Source organism: Parasteatoda tepidariorum, chromosome 2 (genome assembly GCF_982258835.1).
Source record: "Parasteatoda tepidariorum strain Cologne lab strain chromosome 2, Ptep-v5.0, whole genome shotgun sequence".
Taxonomy (NCBI): domain Eukaryota; kingdom Metazoa; phylum Arthropoda; class Arachnida; order Araneae; family Theridiidae; genus Parasteatoda; species Parasteatoda tepidariorum.
The window spans coordinates 19500768-19521609 of NC_141756.1; the positions used below are offsets into that span (position 1 = coordinate 19500768).

Consider the following 20842-nt stretch of genomic DNA (forward strand, 5'->3'; position numbering starts at 1 on the left):
TATAAATTTATTCTGTTTTTTTTTTTTTTTTTTTTTTTAACAAAAACGAACTTGGAATTTGGATACGTATTATAAGATCTCAAATCATATAAGGAAATGTATGTTTATCTGTTTAAATTGATAAAGACTAGTACAAAAAAGCATCCTGAATAAATATCTAGGAACTAATTAAACTTTTCGAATTGCACCATTTTCCTTTATCTTATAGTCCTTATGAAAATTATCAGGATTTTCAATTCGAATTGGAATGATTCGCTTAATAATCTGTATAATACAAAAACAAAAGTGTTTATTAAACTTATTTACAAAAATCTTTCAAATTTACATGATTATCGTCATTTGTGTTGTACTATAACTGTGAATCGATGAATATTTAATAGTATGATAATGAATAATTTGAACATTTACATCAATTAAACATGCATATAAAGACATACACAATACATTTCATTCAGGACAATATATTCATTTCAGTTCTAATGATGTGAAAAAAAAATTTCTTTTTCTTCTTTTTTTCTATTTTTATTTCTTTTTTTTTTCTTCTCATGTTGATATTCTATTTTCCATTTCTTATATCCAATCTCTCAAACAGGATTTTTCTCAAAATCTAAAAATAAATAAATTAACAAAATTAATAATTTAAAAAAATTGCATGCATCTTTAAATACTGTTTTGGTGTTATCTCAGTCAGGTTCATTTCACCACTAGCTTTATTAATTGTAACAGAAATCAGCTTAGAAAATATTTAAATAAACATTTTTATTTACTAAAGCTTATGAAAAAGAATTTTAAGGGCTATTTTGTTCGACGTTGCATGAAATGATGCTTTTTTTGTTACTCATGACCGCTTGATCAAGCTTAGCCTATTTTTCACAAGCGCCTTCATGTTCGTTATGAAAATGGTGCAAAATGGAGAAAAGCTGCATTTTGAAGAAAATGAAAGCCGTTTGTGGTCTCATTTTTAAATATTTTGAAATTTACTCCGAAGCTGCATTTTCTGTGCTCATAAAAATTTCTAAAAAATAAGAATAAGGCACTGATTTTGATAATCTTTATCTGAGTGAAAAAAAATTCAAAAAAATTGGTGATTTTTAAAAATGGTTAAAAACGTTTCAAATATTTTTTTATTATTTGTCCGTTATAAAGCAGAGATAATTCTTTACAGCAAGATGGTATATACAGTTTAAAATTATAGATTTACTTCAAGCGTAAGGCACTTAAACTACGTTTTTTTTTTCTTTTTTTTTATTACTTTCCTTAGCTTTAAAAAACCTTGTTAATAAAAAATATAAATCGTATTAACCGGCTAGTGATTACAAGACACATCAAAAACAAAGACCGTGATTTGGCATTAACTCAAATTCGCAGATTTGAAAAGACGCATATAGTATATTTCCCTGATGAATTCTGAAATCAATGTTCATTTATTTACATAAATAGTTATAGAATATTGTTTATTTACACGATAAAATCAACAAAAAAGAAAGTTAAATACTTTAACTTTAAAAAACTCTGCCAGAAGAAGTTCATGGCTTGCCAGTGCATTTCATGAACTAAAATTAAATGTAATTCATTAAAACAAGCTCTTTATGGGCGCCATTTTAAAAAGAGAATACCTTGTTATAACTTTTGATTTAGTAATCGAATTTCTCGCTAAGATAATTTTTAAAGATGCATAATACTTTCTATTTAATATACGTAGAGCCAAAGTGGCTAAGGTGCTTAAACGCTCGCTTCCCAGTGAGGTGACCCAGTTTGAAATCCCAACGATAGCTGGTTGATACGAATTCTGCTTCCAGTTCAAACCGACAACAGTGCTAACATTAAATAATCTCAGTAGTAGACGGATCATGGGTTAGAATAGTTTTGTCCTCTAACTACCATTGGAGGTTTTTATCACCGTGGAACGAAAATACGTGTTAGTTCCGTCAAACGGTCCTCTACGAAGTTTACCCCAATGCTTGATCAAAGAGTTCCCTTGTCTTCAGGGTTGGGTTTAAAATTGCAACACTACGGTGCTGAACATTAATAGTCTTAAACTCAGAATTGGTTCAGCTGTTCAGGGCCAGTTACAAAATAAAATAAAATGAAATGAAATGGAGAGATTAGAAAGCAAAATAATGTCATACAAGGTTTTATGAGGAAGAATGCGAAGTAAAAAGAACGTCCAATCCAAACTAAAGAAAGAATAAAAAATTTTATTCCAAAATCGGAAGAAAAATAGTTAATAAGAATATTAGAAAATTTCAAAAAATAACACTGTATTTTTTCCCCCCGAGAGGCATTCCCAGACATTTTCTGTTCGTCTCAAATGGTCCCGCAGTGGACTGATTGTAAAAGACACGGTTCCCTGAAGCATCACTGAAGGATGTTTCCCAGATCTTTATCAAAATCTCATTGTGAAGCTCTAGGGCGACATAAATAAAGTACATACCTACCGCCTGAAGTGTTTTTATCCAAAAAGTAAAGAAAAATTCAAAAAATTCATTTTTTTAAGTGTAAAACATTTAAAAAGTTATTTGCCCATAAACAGCGATAGATATTTCAATCTGCTATGCGAAGGTAATAAAGAAAAGAAAAAGAACGCCTAAATCCTTACGCACGCATGGACACATTGAACACTCAGTAGCTACACCCACCCCTCTTTGTATTACAGAATATCTCTGATTATACAGTGGAACCAGTAAAAGTGACCACCTGGGTAAAGTGAGCACCTGAGTAAGGTATTTAAAGAGTCCTTTTTAAAGAGTCTTCATAAAGTGACCACCCCTATATAGCGGCCATTTGACTTGGTCCCGAGGGTGGTCAATGAGTGGGTTAGACAGGTTCCACTGTATTTTATTCAAAAATACTTTTTCTTAAAATGAACGAGAATTATGTAAAATGTGTCATTGGTTATCTTTTTAATAAAGCTATAGTAATCAAACAAATAGTCCTTGAAAACTAAAGTTGTAAGATCTTACCCGATTAAAAACTTTTTTAGTTTAAAAAATATATAAGAAGAAAATATAAATAAGAAAAAACAGTCAACATATTTCAGTTGGTACCGACATATTGAAGTGAACATATTGAAAATGAATACCACCTTCTTTTTTTTTGCTCATGTCGACTATTTTTTTTCCTTCCTTTTTGTACATTTTTGGAGTGTATGAATTGTATAATCAGGAAAATTTATATTTAATCAATCGATTCCTATAACCGTTTAAAGCTAAACATGAAATGTTTTGAAGGCGAATGTGTGAAAAACTTAAAAATAATGCAAGTAATAGTAAGAAAAAAAAGAAGAAAAAAACTTACTCATTTTCGACAGCTTCTTTTATTATTCTTCGCACGCTCAGAGATGGAAACGTAAAAACCATCTGAGCACTCCTAAAAAAAAATTTCCGACTATTATTTTTAGGCATTTTAATAAAACTGATCATATAAAATGTACAACGAAAAACTTGAGGCAGATAGTAATACTACTGCATTATGTGTTCAGTACACAAAATAAAAAATGAACCCCTAAATAACTTTTATTTTAAATATCGGATTTTCGCGTTTTGGGACTCAATCTTAACGGCTCGAGGGAGTGACCTCGCTTAAACTAATTAATAGGATGATTTAAGTTATAAAATCAGACACAAAAAGACACTTTCTTCTGAATTCACATGTCTTTTTAATTTTAAAAATATGACTTTTTCAAAATTTGATTTATCAGGAGCTATTCAACTGACTTCGTTAAAAAGAAAAAATTTACTTTTGCTATTTAAAATTGTATTTTTTAAAATGATATAAAAAATTGCATACCTTAAAATTTAAAAAAAAATTTCGACTGTTTTTAAATAAAATAATAAAAAATAATCAATATTTATTAAAAGTTATATTTTGCTTTAGAAAAATATATTTTATAATTGTGTACAAACATTCTTCAATCCACTTAAAATGTTCTTGAGACATTGTGAAATATCCAAAAAAAGTAAAATTAACATTAAGGGGTTCAAGCTTTGGAGCTCTCTCCTGTCCAGACTATTGAAACCGCATTTCCCAGATAGCTGCTATCCCTTTCCTTAATCTGTCGTCAAAAAAGTATGTTAATTCAGAGAAGGTATATTTCTATATCTGAAATCATCTTTCACTGGTTTGTAAGTTAAAATATGAACTATCGACATATTTAAATTAATAATTGTAAATTAATTATATCAACTAATTTATTAATTTAATTAACTAATTATGAATATAAATAATGAATATGAATAATATTAAAATTAATAATTATAAATTAATTATATTAACTAATTTATTAACTTTCAACTAATTATAGTTATGATTATAAATAATATTAAAATTAATAATACATAGTAAATTAATTAGAATATATATTTAAAATCAACCTACTTTCGAACCACTTTGAACAAATGTGTTTCTGTATCTGATTTCGTAACTTAAAATATCCTCTTAACTAACTAATTAGCATATATAAAGTTATTCCCTTAAACCATTAAGATTGAGTCCTAGAACGTGAAGATCCGATCATTGAATCGAAAGTTTTTTAGAGCAGTCCACTTGCTTATTTATTTATTTATTTATTAATTTTTATTAATTAATTAATTTATTTATTTTGCTCATTGCACATTAATCCATAAAAAGAAAAGATTTTACCCTCAATAGTTTTTCTAATGATCAAATTTCATGATCGAATTTAAAAGCAATCTCCGAAGTTCTACAAGGTGATCTCAAATGTGACAGTTGAATTAATGCTAAATATTAATTAAATAACGGAATCAAATATTAACACATGCTTTGAAAAAAAAAATTGAAGAAGGTGAATTTTTAAAACTCAAATCCTAATAATCAAATAAAGTGTCGATGAATATTTATACATAAATAAATTAAAATAATATATTTCATACATAAATAAATTTAAAAAAAAAGAAAATATGAAGATGTCGTAGAAAAATTGATATTTAGTTTTACACGCTTAGAAGATTTTACCGTCTAATTAATATTTTCTTTTTTCCTAAGAAAATTTTCTGGAATTGGTTTTAAGTTCAGTTTTAAAAAAAAGAATGTTTAAGTAAATATTACTTACATAATAATCCTCTCTAAAAGTAAAAATAATTTAGTAATAAAAATAATGTATTGAAGTTGCGAGTTTCTTTGCTTTACCTGGTAAAAATATGCGAGATAAAAATTAATAAATGTAAAATTGTTTGCCTATGTAAAGCTTATACGATTTGCTACAAAAGGTCTATTTTACATCAAAAGGCTTATTTTACAGAAAACGGGCCCATCAGAGACCGATTTAGTAAAAAAAAAAAAACAGTCTAAAATTTTTTTTTAAATTCACTGTTTGAAAATTGCAATACAGTTATAATAGTGCTAAAAAATTATAAATTATTTTTAATTAAAATTAGAGTAACTAAACAAAAATAATGCTGTAAAATTATTTTCATTATTTATTTTACACAGAAAAGAAAAATAATAACTTACATTTTCCTTATCATTTTTTCTTTTCCTTTTTCTTCGTGGCTTATGATCCTGAAAGAAACATTTAAACATCTTGATAAAATCATCTTAATTTGATCTTACATCTTGTGGGACATTTAAAAATAAAGTTTTATTTCTTAACGAACCAAAAATATTCCAATTGTAAAATACAGTTTTTGTTTTAATTGTTTTATTTGATGAGTAAAGCAAGTTTCGGAAAAATGAAAAGCTTTTTTTTTTTTCTTATTATCTTTTATTTTGCAATGTATTTTAATATTCATCTGTAAAACTCTTTAATATTTACATATACAATACATTTGTAGAGTAAGTACTCATAGTACTCAAGTAGTACTCATTCAAAACATATAAAATCTTGCAAAAATAAAATTCTGTAAATAAAGTTTACAAATGTAGTAATAAAATAAAAATAAAACACTGTCCTCTTTATCAAATAATGTTTAAAAGCATGAATTTAAAAAAAAAAAAAACACAATTCGTATGATTTTTAAAGGATGATTTCTAAGATAAACTCTTTGTTCTCTTAATATGTATATATTTATTGGAAAATGTAATTTTAAATGTAAGAAAATAAAAGAATTAAAGGGAATTACGACTTACAGATTCAGTAACTTTCTTTGCTTTCGTCAATTTCAGTATTAAAGCTTCTTCCTCTTCTACTAGTTTCTAAAATCATAATTAATAATTTTCAAGAGGAAAAAATAAATATTTATGAGATCAAATGAATTCTTGTTCATGAAAACAAAATAAGATAACGATAAATATTTGAAACCTAAAGCTTACTAGCATAATTTTAAAATTAAAATTAAAAAAATCAAGTGAAAAATTATTTGAGTTTTAAAAAATACCCGAAATTGCTTGATTTTTAATTAAAACTTTTTGGGAAATTAAAGTTGTTTTATTATAAGATGGCATCTCAGACATTAAATATTAATTATTAAAAAAATAAAATGTATAATTTGATCAACTGAATGAAACCATTTTTTTTTTTTTTTTTAAGTTTTTAATATTGCGTATCAGTTTGTTGTTTTTATCTGCAACAAAAGCCTTGAAAAATAAAAGAATTCTCAATGATAAAACATATTTCTAAGCAAGTTGATAAATAACATGAAAGTAATTTTCTGGTTAAACATGAAGTTTTTTCTAAACTCAATAAAAAACAAAAAAAAAAATGTTTTTTTTTTTTTTGAATTTCATTAATAGTTGTAAATTTTATCATTATATATTAAATTGTTTCTATAAAAACGCATGAAAATATTTGTTTGATTATGTATTCAAAAAAATTAACTCAGAATTTTAAAATATTCAAATATCGAATAAGAATTTAATTTTTAGAATTTTAGTCTACAAGTATGTGTGTTATGGTCTCTAGAAGTTGAAATAAGTGCATCATTTGACCTACTATTAATGGGAGCTATTAATGAGAGCGACATTGAGTATAATAATAATTTTCTTAAAAATAAAGGAAGAAAAATAGTGAAAATATAAAAATAATAGTTTAAATGTCTAAAGAAGGTAAAAAAATAATATTCGAATTAATATCAGCATTTCTTTTTAGGTAAATGCTTTCAAGATATTCACCTTCAGTTCCTCTTCGACATGGCTAGCCTTTTCAAATATATTATCTTCCGAAGCCTTCTGTAAAAGATAAAGATGAGCAATTACTAACATGTAAATACAGTGAATGAAATGAAAGATGCATCTGAACTTTCACAGCTAAAAAATTATTTTTAATATCAATTTTAATAGTCAAACACGAAATTATTAATAGAAAACACGAAATACTTACACATTCTTTTTCGAGATTCGTAATATTTGTTTCTTTTTTCGAAATCATCTGCAAAAAAAAAGAAGAAAAATTATTAAAAATACGTAATTAATAATCATTAAAAAATATTTGTATTTAATAAGAAATTAAAAACCATTCTTACATAATTCTCAGAACTTCTGAATAGATCAGCCTTTATACAGTCTATTTCCTGAAAAAAAAATTTAAAAGAATGAAAAAGAAGCTAATTTTTCAATTTAAACAGAAAATATAATAACATTTTATCAGACATGATTCAATTCGTAGTTTAATCTTTTCGTAAAAAAATATGCAGTTGAAGAACAAAATTTATGTATCGAAGACACAAATGTAAAATTTTAAAAAAAAGGCGAAAATGATTTCTATAACCAACTAAAAATTAACGTGTAGATTTCTCCAAATTTTTACCAGGATTAATTTTTTCGCATGATTATTTTTCTTTCATACATTTAATTGGTTAATAAAATGGAGAGATTAAAACAGAAGGGTTCATTTTAAAAAATAATAATAATTCAAACATATTTTTATGGTTACAATATTCTAAGTCGTAGAATTATAGACAGGCTTGCATTCACTTACATGCAAATTTGATGGTTAATATTAAAATATTAAATTTACAAATAAATTAAAATATCAAGAAAAGATGCCCTAATACCCTCTTTCACGCAGTAGGAGTGGCCAGCCATGGTTTTACAAGTTAAAATTCAAAAAAGAAAAAGAAATCAAGAATATTAATAAAGAAAGAAAAAACAGACATCATATAATAGGCTTATGACAATGCCTGCTTGACATTTACGTTATTTAACATTTTTATAACAAGTAAAATAAAAAATAAACTCTGGTAAATATTGTGTTCCTTTTTTGTCGTATCACGTACATTAATAACTTTACTAACTGTTGTAAAAATATTTGTAACATATAACGTAATTAATTGTAAATAAAGAACATATTTCAGCAATAGACTTATCACATTAATCTTTTTTACGAATATTTCAGTAAAAAAAAAAAAAAAAAAAAAAAAAAAAAAAATTCTGAGAAAAGATGTGGCTTTTAGATATAACTTTTGATTCGAAATTTTTTTGGCATTGTTGTGCCAAATACATTATAAGTAACTATTTTTTACAACAATGAATGAAAATCGGAACTTACGTTGGTCATGTGAGCAGTCATTTACTTTTACATATCATAAATTTTGCGTCATTTATTTTCGCGTCTTGAAATATCTTTTCGTCACATGCACTTCAGAAAGTTTATTGTAAAATTAAATGATTCACAACAATAAATATATAACTTCTTATTCAGAAATTTAAAACATTTTTTTAGAAGATGCAGGTAACCTATTTTCCCTTAACAATAAATCAATAATCAATGTTTTGTTTTAAATTTCAATCATACTATACTTACATAAACTTCGTTTATCTTCAAAATTTCCTTATACTCATCAGTTTTCTGCTAATAAAAAAATGCTATTAGTTGTTATTGATTTTGCGAAGAAAAAAAAAATAAAAGCACTCGATTAAAAACATTATTGTATTAATATTTACAAGTATGTACGTTATAATAAAATAGACTTTAAGAATTAATGAAAAAAAAGTCTAAGGATCATCTACTTAATTACAATTTAATAAAATAATTAAAATTAATCATAATTTATTCATAATTTACTCATAAGTTTTCTGCTAATAAAAAAATGCAATTAGTTATTGATTTTGCAAAGAAAAAAAAATTAAAGGCACTCGATTAAAAACATTATTGTATTAATATTTACAAGTATGTACGTTACAATAAAATAGACTTAAGAATTTATGAAAAAAAAAAAAGTATAAGGAAATGAAATTCATCTTCTTAATTACAATTTAATAAAAAAATTATAATTTATTATAATTTATTCATAATTTACTCAACAATTTTCTGCTAATAAAAAAATGCACTTAGTTATTATTGATTTTGCAAAGAAAAAATATTAAAAGTATTGTATTTATATTTACTTATTGTATTAATTATTGTATTAATATTACATTATTGTATTAATATTTACAAGTATGTATGATATAATTAAAAAGACATTCAGAATTTATGGAAAAAAATCTAAGGAAGTAGAATTCATCTTCTTAATTAGAATTTAATTATAATTTAATTATAATTTAATTAAAAACAAAAGATCTTACCATAGACGCAGATTTTTCCTTCTCGTCTTTTGCTAAAAGCTTATCAATGAAAATAGCCAGAACCTGTTTTGAAAAAAGTAAAAACGATTAATTATGCAATGTTCATTATTTTAGCAATTCAAATAAATCTTAATTTTTAAAAAAAAAACTCTATTAATTACATTTCTTAAAAAATATTGCTTTCAATACATAAAATTGTAATTGTAAATTTTCAGTTTTTGGATTATTATCTAAATTAAAATCTCACAGCAATGGCGAATAATAATACCAACAAAAATAATATTCATTACGATATGCTTAAAACGAAAAACAAAAAAGAATGTTCAATAATAATACTTAGTTTAACAAAAAAAAATTTATACAACTAATTATTATTATGACTAGCTGAATCGAATAGTCATCAGTAAGAAACGAAATAATCATCAATAAGAATCTGTGTCAATCAACACTACGAAGTTATACAAACAGCTGAAAGACTTACTGACAAAGTTACCAACTGACAGACATCTGGTGATGCAATTAATTTAACTAAAATAGTTGCAGTTTTTGTTATTATTAGTATTAATTATTACCCTTCCCTGTAATTTTATGTTATCAGATTAAGCATGGCATGTTTTTAGAAGTTCGCATAATCAAAATAAAGATTAATTAGATTGAGTCAAATTGAAATATAACTATTGGCATATAACAATTAATTTGGCAGATAGCTATTGTTTGACTTCAACACCCGATAGTCAAAAAATCACCACAATCAACAATTTCAACCTTAGTTATCTGTTTCAAAGCCTATTTCTACAGTACCAATAGTAGGTGTACTATTTAAAAGCTTCAATTAACATTATTGAGACTAATAATTATTGCTGAAATTAATTAAGCATCATTAGTGACAATAATAATGAGGTAATTTTTTATGCTTTTTCCTCGATGAATCAATTTCTATTCTCCAATAATTTAGACTTTTAACGACCCTAATTAACCTATTAATTTAACCTATTAATTAAATTAATCAGTATTATTTTATTTTATATCCGTCGTTGAACAACCGACGCAATTTTCGGGTTTAGGACTACTAATGTTCAACTCCATAGCCTTGTAATTTCAAACCCAATCCAGATAACAAAGAAACTCGTGAATCTAGTATTGGGAGAAAATCGCCATCGAAAACTTTTTGATGGAACTAAATCGCATTTGCGTTGCATGGAAAGAAAACCACGAAAACCTCTCATGCTTATCCTGACGGCAAAGCGGATCCCTCTACCATTCAGGATCCGTCTACCATTGAGGGTATCTTACGTCATCACTGTGATGTGTGCGTGCCGGGTGCAGAATTCCTATCAATAAGCCATCGCTGGGATTCGAGCTTGGTTTAACTCATTGGAAGGTGAACGCTCTATCCCCTGAGCTACCACGGCACAAGTTAGTCAATTGCAGTTATCGAATATTATTAGTAAAGATACTAATATTTATGTAATTATTTTTGAATCGGTGTTCATTTTAAAGTTCGCCCGAGTCTTACCGACGCCTTTAATATTTAACCTAAGATACCAGTTTTTATGACGCCTTTTATTTAAGAATTAAATATAGCCTTAAATACTACTGGTATTGCCGTTCTAAGTATTAGTGGTATAATGTTTAATATAGGCACTGTGGTATTAATTTTTTTATCATCCTCCAACACGGATACCATACTGTGCGCTCCTAATACACAATCTTTAACTCTTAATTATATGTTGTATATTCTGGTGCGGTTTTATTCTATTAGATTTACTATGAGCTAGAAGTTTAACTCGCCAAAAGAAAGATTAACTATATACGTATAATTTGAAATGTGATATTCAAAATTTATTTGTAATTTTAATTAAAATTATCGTTGAGCAAATGTGACAAAATTTATACTTTTAAAATATTTTGTCACTAAATAGTCACTGAAATGATAATTGAATTGGACATTTTGTCACTAAAGAGAGAAATAAAAACCTGATAATAACAAAATTATTCTTACTTCCAAATCATCTTCAGGTACAGGAGATGAGTTATCAGGTGCTTCTTTCTAATTTTTTAAAAAATAAATGAATAAATAACTTTTTTCACATTTTTATTTTCTATCATTTTGATAATTTAAACAGCAAAATAAATGTAAGTACATAATTTCCTTAAACGTTATATTACAATTTAATACACATCCGGAGAATTTTTTTTTCAAACATAGCTCAAAATACGTGTTTAAAGAAATGGACTCAGCTCAAAATGCGTTTTTACGAAAATGGGCAACTCAAAATACGTATTAAGAAAATAAACTTAGCTTAAAAAATATATTAAAAAAATGGTTGTTGAAAATGCGGTAAAGGGAAATAACTAATTAAGGAAATGTTTTTAACTCTTCAGTGACATGGACATAACATTTTATTCTGTTTTTCAAGATTCTCTTACGAAAATTGCGCTTTTCTTTTAAAAAAAAAATAAAAGCCCTATATTTTTAATTACTTAGCACATTAAAAAAAAAAATCTTTTAAAAAGCAAAAATCAACATAGTTTTTTTAGAAGGCTGTCACGAATCATACGCATTTAAATCAGTGGTACTAAATTTATGTGGTAAAAGTTTAGATTTTAAAAAACCATAATATCAGTTAGTGCACTGTTAGAAATTTCTGGGTAAAAATGGTTAACTAGCGATTTATTCAATTGTTGTTTCACCCTATTCAACCAAAATGGTTAAATTACCATAAAAAATAATATTCAAGCTGTTAAGCGTGAAAAAAAGCTTTATCGATCGTTTTTTCCTGATATGATTAAATAACCAGAATTCCACCCGCTTCAAATGGAAGCCATTTTGCTCCGTAATACATACTATAGATGAGAGGGCTAAACCAAAGCCACCTAGAGTAGGAGGCTTTGGCTAAACGGTCCATCACATGACCGACTAAAAAGGGGTTCGAATCCCAGTGTTGATAGTACAATATTGCTCCCATTTCTACAGTACATTAGTTTTGCATTCATGGATTTTTAACAGTAGCAGTCGTAAACAGTTTTAAACCGGTAACGGTAAAGAAATGTCTCTAACCATAAACTTTATAGTTAATCTGATGGACAGACTGCTGTCGGTTATTTTACCGTAATTTCAGAAGGAAAAATCTATCAGTAGGTTCTGAATAATACAAAGGGATCACCTGAAAAGTAATGTACTCATCCATTCCAAATATGAAATCTGAGAAAAAATTTTAAACGCTACCAATTTTACTATATTTAAATTAAATAATAAAATTTGAGTTTTTGAAAATATTTATATCGAAAAAGTTTTTTAAAAAGTCTGAAATCATATTCAATTAAAATTTTAATTAGATTCTTTACTCAATACTTACAATCTTCTCTTCTCCCGACGATTCATCAGTATCAGGAGTCAACTAATAAAGAGAAATAAAATTTAAATTACAAGAAATTGAAACGCTTATATCTTTTAAAAAATTTACTCAAGATACATGTGAAACTCAAACAATATTCAAGTGAAACAACAGAATTTAACAACATTCTGCTTTTATAGAGAAAAAAATTTGGAACCAAAATTATTATTTAAACAATTGTATCATTTTCGATACTTCAAAAATTTAATACTTACTGAGATTTTTTCTTTCGACGAGTCATCCGAAGAATACGATGGACTTGACTAAAAAGAATTTTAAAAAATAAAACGGTGTTTTTAAAAATTTTCACAAAATAAAAAATTCATAATATAGTATATATTTATTTATACGTCAAATTCCAGAAAAAATGAAAGTTATGACAAAATTTTTCATTGAAAGGAAGATTGTTACAAACCAAAGACCCATTTTTACAAATAGAAAAAGTGAAACCTGGTAAGTTTTTCCATAATAATTTAATGCTAATAACAATTTATATCTCAGAAAACCCTGATTAACATCAACTTAAATATATAATTCTAAAATCTCGGTCTAAAAAAAAATTCAAATCATCTACACAATAGTAGGCTTAAATTAATGTTTAAGACGAGAAAAACAAAGAAGTGTTTCAAATCTAACGAATCATTATTCAATAAAGCTAAATTAAAAACAGCAAAATCAGGTTCTATATCAAAACATTTTTGTGTTTTTTTTCTTCTTTTTTTTAACTTGAACAAACATTTGCGCATCATTTCATGATGTGTGAAAGAGATTCTTAAAATGAAAAGCGGTGCTTACAAAACACCTTGCATTTTAAAGTAAAAATGAATGTTTTTTTAATCACTTGAAATGCATTTCTTTTAAATAATACTACTACGTAGACATAATCAAATTAACACAAAATTTGATCACTTTAGCATTTATCATTTTTAAGCATTATTTATTAATAAACCGAATTATTTAAAAGACGGTTGCTACAAAACATGTTACACGTAAAGAAACTTTGAAATGCTTATCAATAATAAGAAATAAATAAAATTTTTGTATTTTCTTTTGAAGATAATCTGAACTTAAACTGTGAGAACTTGAACTTAAACTTGTTCATCATTTTATACTATAATAGATATTCTTAAAATATATCACAGAAGCGGTGATTTTAAAAAGGAAATTTTTTATTACTTGAAATGCACTTCGTTTTAATTGAATAGTGCTATTTAGATATAAGCACATTGACACAAAAACTGATTACGTTAACATTAATCATTAAAATATTTCACCAAAACGTAAGGAAAAATTTAAATTCTTGTCAATAATAATATGACTAATAATAATAATTGAGTATCAAATATCTATTACTCACCTGCTGTTCATCACTTGATAGCAACTCGATTTCCGCAGCAATTCCGGTCGCATCATAATAGGGATCAATGGTTGGAATATCAATCTATCAAAGAGATAAATTACATTTTTTTCTTGTGCATAAAATAAATGACCTATACAGCCTTTGCCTTATTCTCTATAACAGTTTTTCCCAACCTTTTTGCCAATGTGAAACACTTATTAAAATATTCAAGTTTTAGGGAACATCAGGGTCCATGTAACATTATTTTATAATTTTTACTTAAGTATTTTATTTTTTTCTCTAAAGCGACACTTATTTTTTTTCCCGTAAGAAAATTTAAGTTTTTTTAAATGGTCAATATTTTTTTATTAAAAAAAAAATCCTACTAATGCATATAAATAAAACTCAAATTTTATTTCGCATGCTTAAGCAATTGCTTGTCTTGAATATTTCAAAATGCAATGCTTAACCGCATTTAATTAAAACATGCTTTCGGCTTATTTAAAGTTCACTAATAGAAAGGGAAAAAAAAAGGAAAGGTCCATCTATATTTCGCTTCTACTAGTAGGCGGGACAAGAGAACTCTTTGCTCCGCCTTCTACAAAAATAATCCATTCCGACATTGCGTCAAAACCGCGCCTTCCAACCGTTTAGCCAATAAACATTCAGATTTCTCGTAAGCAAAAATAAAGAGGGAAACTATTTTCCGATTCTTGTAGGAATTTTATTCTAAGAGAGAATTTTGTATTAATAGTTCGCAATCTCTCTTCCTTTTAGTCAAAAACATATAAAAGTAAGGCAGATGGAAGAAAGTGCTGCGTTTAAATAATTCATTTATTTCCTCCAAGTTGGAGGAAGAACTAGTAGCACAGATGTAAGTAAATATTTCAATTTACTTGAACATCAGGTCTATTGTCATTTAAAATCAATCAATCAAAATTCTTTCACAAGTAATTAAAATGAGAATTATAATGCAGAGAAAGCTGAATATTTTAAAACTGTTTAACAAAAAATGAAATATAATTTTTAAAACTATTTTATTTAAGAAAAAAAAACTCAACAATTTATTTACTTTTTTTGATCACCCTGTTCACTAATTAAATTATAAAAGAAGCAAACCCTATAAAAACAACAACTACTGTCTGAAGAACATCCCATGAGCGAGCCCCGACACTGAACTTGTTAATGATGGTCTCTACAGTAAAGATTGGTATTTTTATTTTTAGGTGGGAAGAGTACTGGTACATTAGACTAAAAAAAAATTTTCATTTGGCGGATTGCTTTAGCTAATAATCAACTATTTCATGAAATCAGCAAGACTTTTACTCTTACTGGGTTATATCTGGTGATTGACAGAGAGTATTAGAATTCACAGTTTTGCATAATAATTTGTTATCACTAACTATGTACTTTAAAATTTAAATCTTCCACATAGAATTGCTGCAGTTTTCTAACAAAACAACGATTTCCAAGAAGCTCAGCTTGCGTTCTCACTCACACTCTTAAGGGATATGCGTAATCAGGATGACGATAAACTTTTAAAATACAAGACTTGCTGCTCATAGGATTTAATCGAAAGCTGGAGTGATTTAAATCGAAAAAATAAATAAATGAACGGGCCAATTCTTCAAAAAAATTGTCAAAAAATATTCTAATGCACAAATTCTAAACCACTACAAAAAACCTTTTTTCCTGAAATTTTTTTTTTTAATCTTTAAGGATAGTATAAATCCATATATTTATATATTTTCGTGAATGAGAATGTATATATATATATATATATATATATATATATATATATATATATATATATATATATATATATATATATATATATATATATATATATATATATATATATATATATATATATATATATATATATATATATATATATATATATATATATATATATATATATATATATATATATATGTATGTATAAATCATTTACTAATTATTTTTTCATTTTGTTTTGAATCGGAAACTGATTTTATGCTTGTATTAGTAAACCCTCTAATTTTTTATGAATGAAAGATTTAACTAGTAGCTATTTCAGTAAAATTATTACTAATTTCTGATATAATACTTAAAATTATAATATTCAAGTTTTAATACTAACTTTAATTATAAAGTTAAAATGAATAAAATATTTATTTTTACTAAAATAAATTGTTAAATATCGCTTTGGTTTATTTTTCGGTCACATACTATTTTTACGTTTATTTAAATAGAAATATTTTAACTCTTGAGAAATTTTTAAATCACAAATTTTAGAAAAGTGTATTAAAGAAATCGTGCTTACAATATATAACAAGCTATTGAAAAAATTAAAAATATTAAAAAAATATTATTTATTTAAAAAACGACGATAATAATTTGATAAAAACAAAAATCAATTCTAAGTTGCTACTTTATAACCAATTAATAATTGTTTTAATTTTATAAAAGCACCATTTATTAACAAATAATAAAAATATAATCTAATTACAATTTTATAATATTTAGCTATAAACAAATTATCACTATTCCTGAAATTGAATAAAATACATCATAGCCTCTTTTTAAATTATAAAGTTATTAACATACTATTGAGAATTCAAAAAATATAGTTTATCGTTAAAGAAAAATAACTAGATGTAAATATTACCAAGCAATATGTTTTACTAAATAAAATTAAATTAAAAAATTTTAATTTTTAGATTTTTTTAAATAAAAACATTTATACATTAAAAGAAAAAAAATTTTCTTTGTAACCGGATACAATTAACATTATGAACCCAAATTTCTGCAACGTTACTTAAAGAAATTTAATATTTAATGCTAATTACAGTTAAGTCTATAATCCAAATCTATATAATATAAGGCTTACTACTAATAAGGATAACTTTTAAAGTATAAGGTATGCAAATGACTAACTATATAATGAAAATGTGTTCTTTGTAAACATTGAAAGCTCAATAAATATAAATAACAAAAAATATATGCTTTAAAATTTACAAAATAGAGCTATGGAATATATTTTTCCTACATTTAATATAGTTTAGATTTCATGCTTATTTACATATATTTGATTAAGAAACATTATAGAAACGTGCGATTAAAAAACGTTAAGCAACTGAGTAAAATAACAGGAAATATATATTTAAAGAGACGCGGGAAAAAAAATGTATGAAAATTCTATAACTTACGTGACAAGCCATATTCAGCAAAGATACAGCTCAAAATATTCTGCACGGACACAACTACCACCAGTACAAAATACTTGAAGAGTAATATCACATTCCTTCCCCCCCACACACACACCCCTAAGTTCTCTTTAAAAAGGGATTGCACGCTTAGAACTCTAATGTTCTAAGGGCGGAAATGATAATAGCGCCCTCTTTCCTTTTTCCCGTTTTAAAGATTACGCATTTTAATTTTTGTATTATTTAATCATGTTTTGTTACTTATGATTTAATAATGATCTATCTTAATACCTTTGGATTGTCATGTAAATATTTAAAATTTGTAAACTTTGATTAACAGCAATATTTTAATTTTCTGTTCACTAAAATAAAAATATTTTTTCTTTTGAGAAATTTTTAAATCACATTTTTTTACCTCACAAATATGTTACAAAAGACAATCTATAACAACTTATTCAGAAAAAGAAAAGTTTAAAAAAAACTCATCAAAACAGAATTTTAATTAATATTTCTAGGTTACAGAATAATGTTAAAAATATGTACTCATATTCATGCTACGTTATTTACACAAAATTAATATTTAACACTAACTACTGATATCTCTATAATCGAAAACTATATATTATTGTGTTTACTACTAATTAGGAAATATCTTTAAAATAGTTGTTTCAATGAAATTGTTACTAATTTCTGATATAATACTTAAAATTATAATATTCAAGTTTTAATAATAACTTTAATTATAAAGTTAAAAAGGAATAAAATATTTATTTATACTAAAATGAATTGTTAAATATCTCTTTGGTTTATTTTTGGGTCACATACAAGTTTTACGTTTACTTAAATAGAAATATTTTTACTCTTGAGGAATTTTTAAATCACAAATTTTAGAAAAGTGTATTAAAGAAATCGTGCTTACAATATATAACAAGCTATTGAAAAAATTAAAAATATCAAAACATATAATTATAATAATTATATTTGAAAAAAGGGCGATAATAATTTGATAAAATAAAAATCAATTCTTAAGTTGCCCCATAAGTGCAAAAATCATTAATATGTTTTAATTATTTATAACTAATCAATAATTGTTTTATTTTTATAAATACACCATTTATTAAAAAATAATAAAAATATAATCTAATTACAATTTCACAACATTTAACTCTAAACAAATTATCACTATTCCTGAAATTGAATAAAATACATCATAGCCCCTTTTTAAATTACAAAGTTATTAACATACAATTGAGAATTGAAAAATTAATAGCTTATCGTTAAAGAAAAATAACTAGATATAAGGATTACCACGCAATATTTTTTGCTAAATAAAATTAAATTAAAAAATTTTAATCTTTTTAAATAAAAAAATTTATACATTAAACGAAAAATTTCATATATATTTTTTTTTCTTCTCCGAAACATGTTATTATAGAATGTTTAAAACTTCCCGAAATTCAAACAATAAAATATTACAACTTTAAAAAAAAATCAACCAAACTAAATTTTTATTTAAAAATTCTTTGCAGCCTGATACAATTAAAATTATGAAACCAAATTTCTGCAACGTTACTTAAAGAAATTTAATATTTAATGCTAATTACAGTTAAGTCTATAATCCAAAACTATGTAATATAAGGTTTACTACTAATAAGGAGATATCCTTAAATTAGTTAAACTTTTAAAGTATAAAGTTAGCAAGTGACTAACTATATAATGAAAACGTGTTCCTTATAATCATTGAAAGCCCAATTAAGATAAATAACAAAACATATATGCTTTAAAACTTACAAAATAGAGCTATGGAATATATTTTTCCTACATCTAATATAGTTTAGATTTCATGCTTATTTACATATGTGTGATTAAGAAACATTATAGAAACGTGCGATTAAAAAACGTTAAACAACTGAATAAAATAACAGGAAATATATATTTAAAGAGACGCGGAAAAAAAAATATATGAAAATTCAATAACTTACGTGACAAGCCATATTCAGCAAAGACACAGCTCAAAATATTCTGCACGGACACAACAAACACCAGTACAAAATACTTGAAGAGTAATATCACATTTCTCCCCCCCCCCCTCCACACACACCCCTAAGTTCTCTTTAAAAAGGGATTGCACGCTTAGAACTCTGATGTTCTAAGGGCGGAAATGATAATAGCGCCCTCTTTCCCTTTTCCCGTCTTAAAGATAGCACATTTTAATTTTTGCATTATTTAATCATGTTTTGTTAATTATGATTTAATAATGATCTATTTTAATACCTTTGGGTTGTCATGTAAAAATTTAAAAATTTGTAACCTTAACAGCAATATTTTAATTTTCTGTTCATTAAAATAAAAGTATTTTTTCTTTTAAGAAATTTTTAAATCACATTTTTTTACCTCACAAATATGTTACAAAAGACAATCTATAACAACTTATTCAGAAAAAGAAAAGTTTAAAAAAAACTCATCAAAACAGAATTTTAATTAATATTTCTATGTTACAGAATTTTAATTAATATTTCTATGTTACAGAATAATGTTAAAAATATGTACCCATATTCATGCTACGTTATTTACACAAAGTTAATATTTAGCACTAACTACTGATATCCCTATAATCGAAAACTATATAATATTGTGTTTACTACTAATTGGGAAGCACATAACTGCTAATAATAAGTACATAACTGCTGAAAATATAAAAATGTGATCATTATAAATACTGAAAGGATAATCGAAGCAAATGATGAAAAAATATGTGCTCAAAAGTTAACAAAATAAAGCTGAAAAATATTTCTTCGTACTTCTAATGTACTTTGAATTCTACACAAATTTACACATATACGAATGACGTTATTGCGCAAATAACCTAATAAAATGCGAGAAATATCTCTCTTATATCTTCTCTTTATCATGAGATTTAAGATTCTCTAATATTATATTATATTAAATATATATATATCTTATATAATATAATATATATCTTCGAAAAAGAGATAATAAGAAAATACGATGACTTGAATGACAATATAAAGCCATAGCTCAAGCCACCTGTAGCCGTATGTAGTAATGCTGTCATGAAAAATATTCCGACTTAGTGACGACACAAGCACCACCAACTAGCTCTAGAATACTTATCGCGGAATACCATGTTTCTTCCCCCTCTACATCTAAATTCTCTTTAAAAAAAAAGGGGGTGCCACGATTAGAACACTGATGTTCGAAGAGGGAAATGTTATGATCATTGTTTTAAAGCTCACCCATTTTTAAATTTCTATTATTTAATCGAGTTTTGTCACAAATGATATAATAATAATAATCTATTTTTATACCTTTAAATTGTCTATTGGATAACTTTTACGCAAGAATAAAAATTGCTCAATTTATAAACTTTGATAAATTTTAATAATTCATTAAACTTCAAGGTCGTTCAAATCAAGCGTAATAAGATTTCTTAA

At 25.3% G+C, this 20842-nt stretch overlaps 1 protein-coding gene across 5 annotated transcripts; it reads right to left on the reverse strand.

Moving 5' to 3' along the window:
- Positions 1-333: 333 nt before the first annotated feature.
- Positions 334-19518, reverse strand: LOC147814580 (uncharacterized). 5 transcript variants are annotated; one of them, XM_087155620.1, is made up of 14 exons: positions 17391-17499; positions 14218-14301; positions 13076-13123; positions 12822-12863; positions 11465-11512; positions 9463-9525; positions 8699-8746; positions 7419-7466; positions 7277-7324; positions 7069-7125; positions 6088-6153; positions 5473-5520; positions 3298-3369; positions 334-607 (listed from the first exon to the last, which is right to left on the reverse strand). In XM_087155620.1, the coding sequence occupies exons 1-13, from the start codon at positions 17400-17402 to the stop codon at positions 3298-3300; spliced, it is 684 nt and encodes a 227-aa protein (XP_087011746.1). In that variant the 5' UTR covers positions 17403-17499; the 3' UTR covers positions 334-607. The 5 variants fall into 5 exon arrangements, with proteins under 5 accessions (XP_087011746.1, XP_087011749.1, XP_087011745.1 ...); XM_087155623.1 differs by lacking the exon at positions 17391-17499 and adding an exon at positions 19370-19518 and having other exon boundaries at positions 336-607; positions 8699-8743; XM_087155619.1 differs by lacking the exon at positions 17391-17499 and adding an exon at positions 19370-19518 and having other exon boundaries at positions 336-607.
- Positions 19519-20842: the final 1324 nt, after the last annotated feature.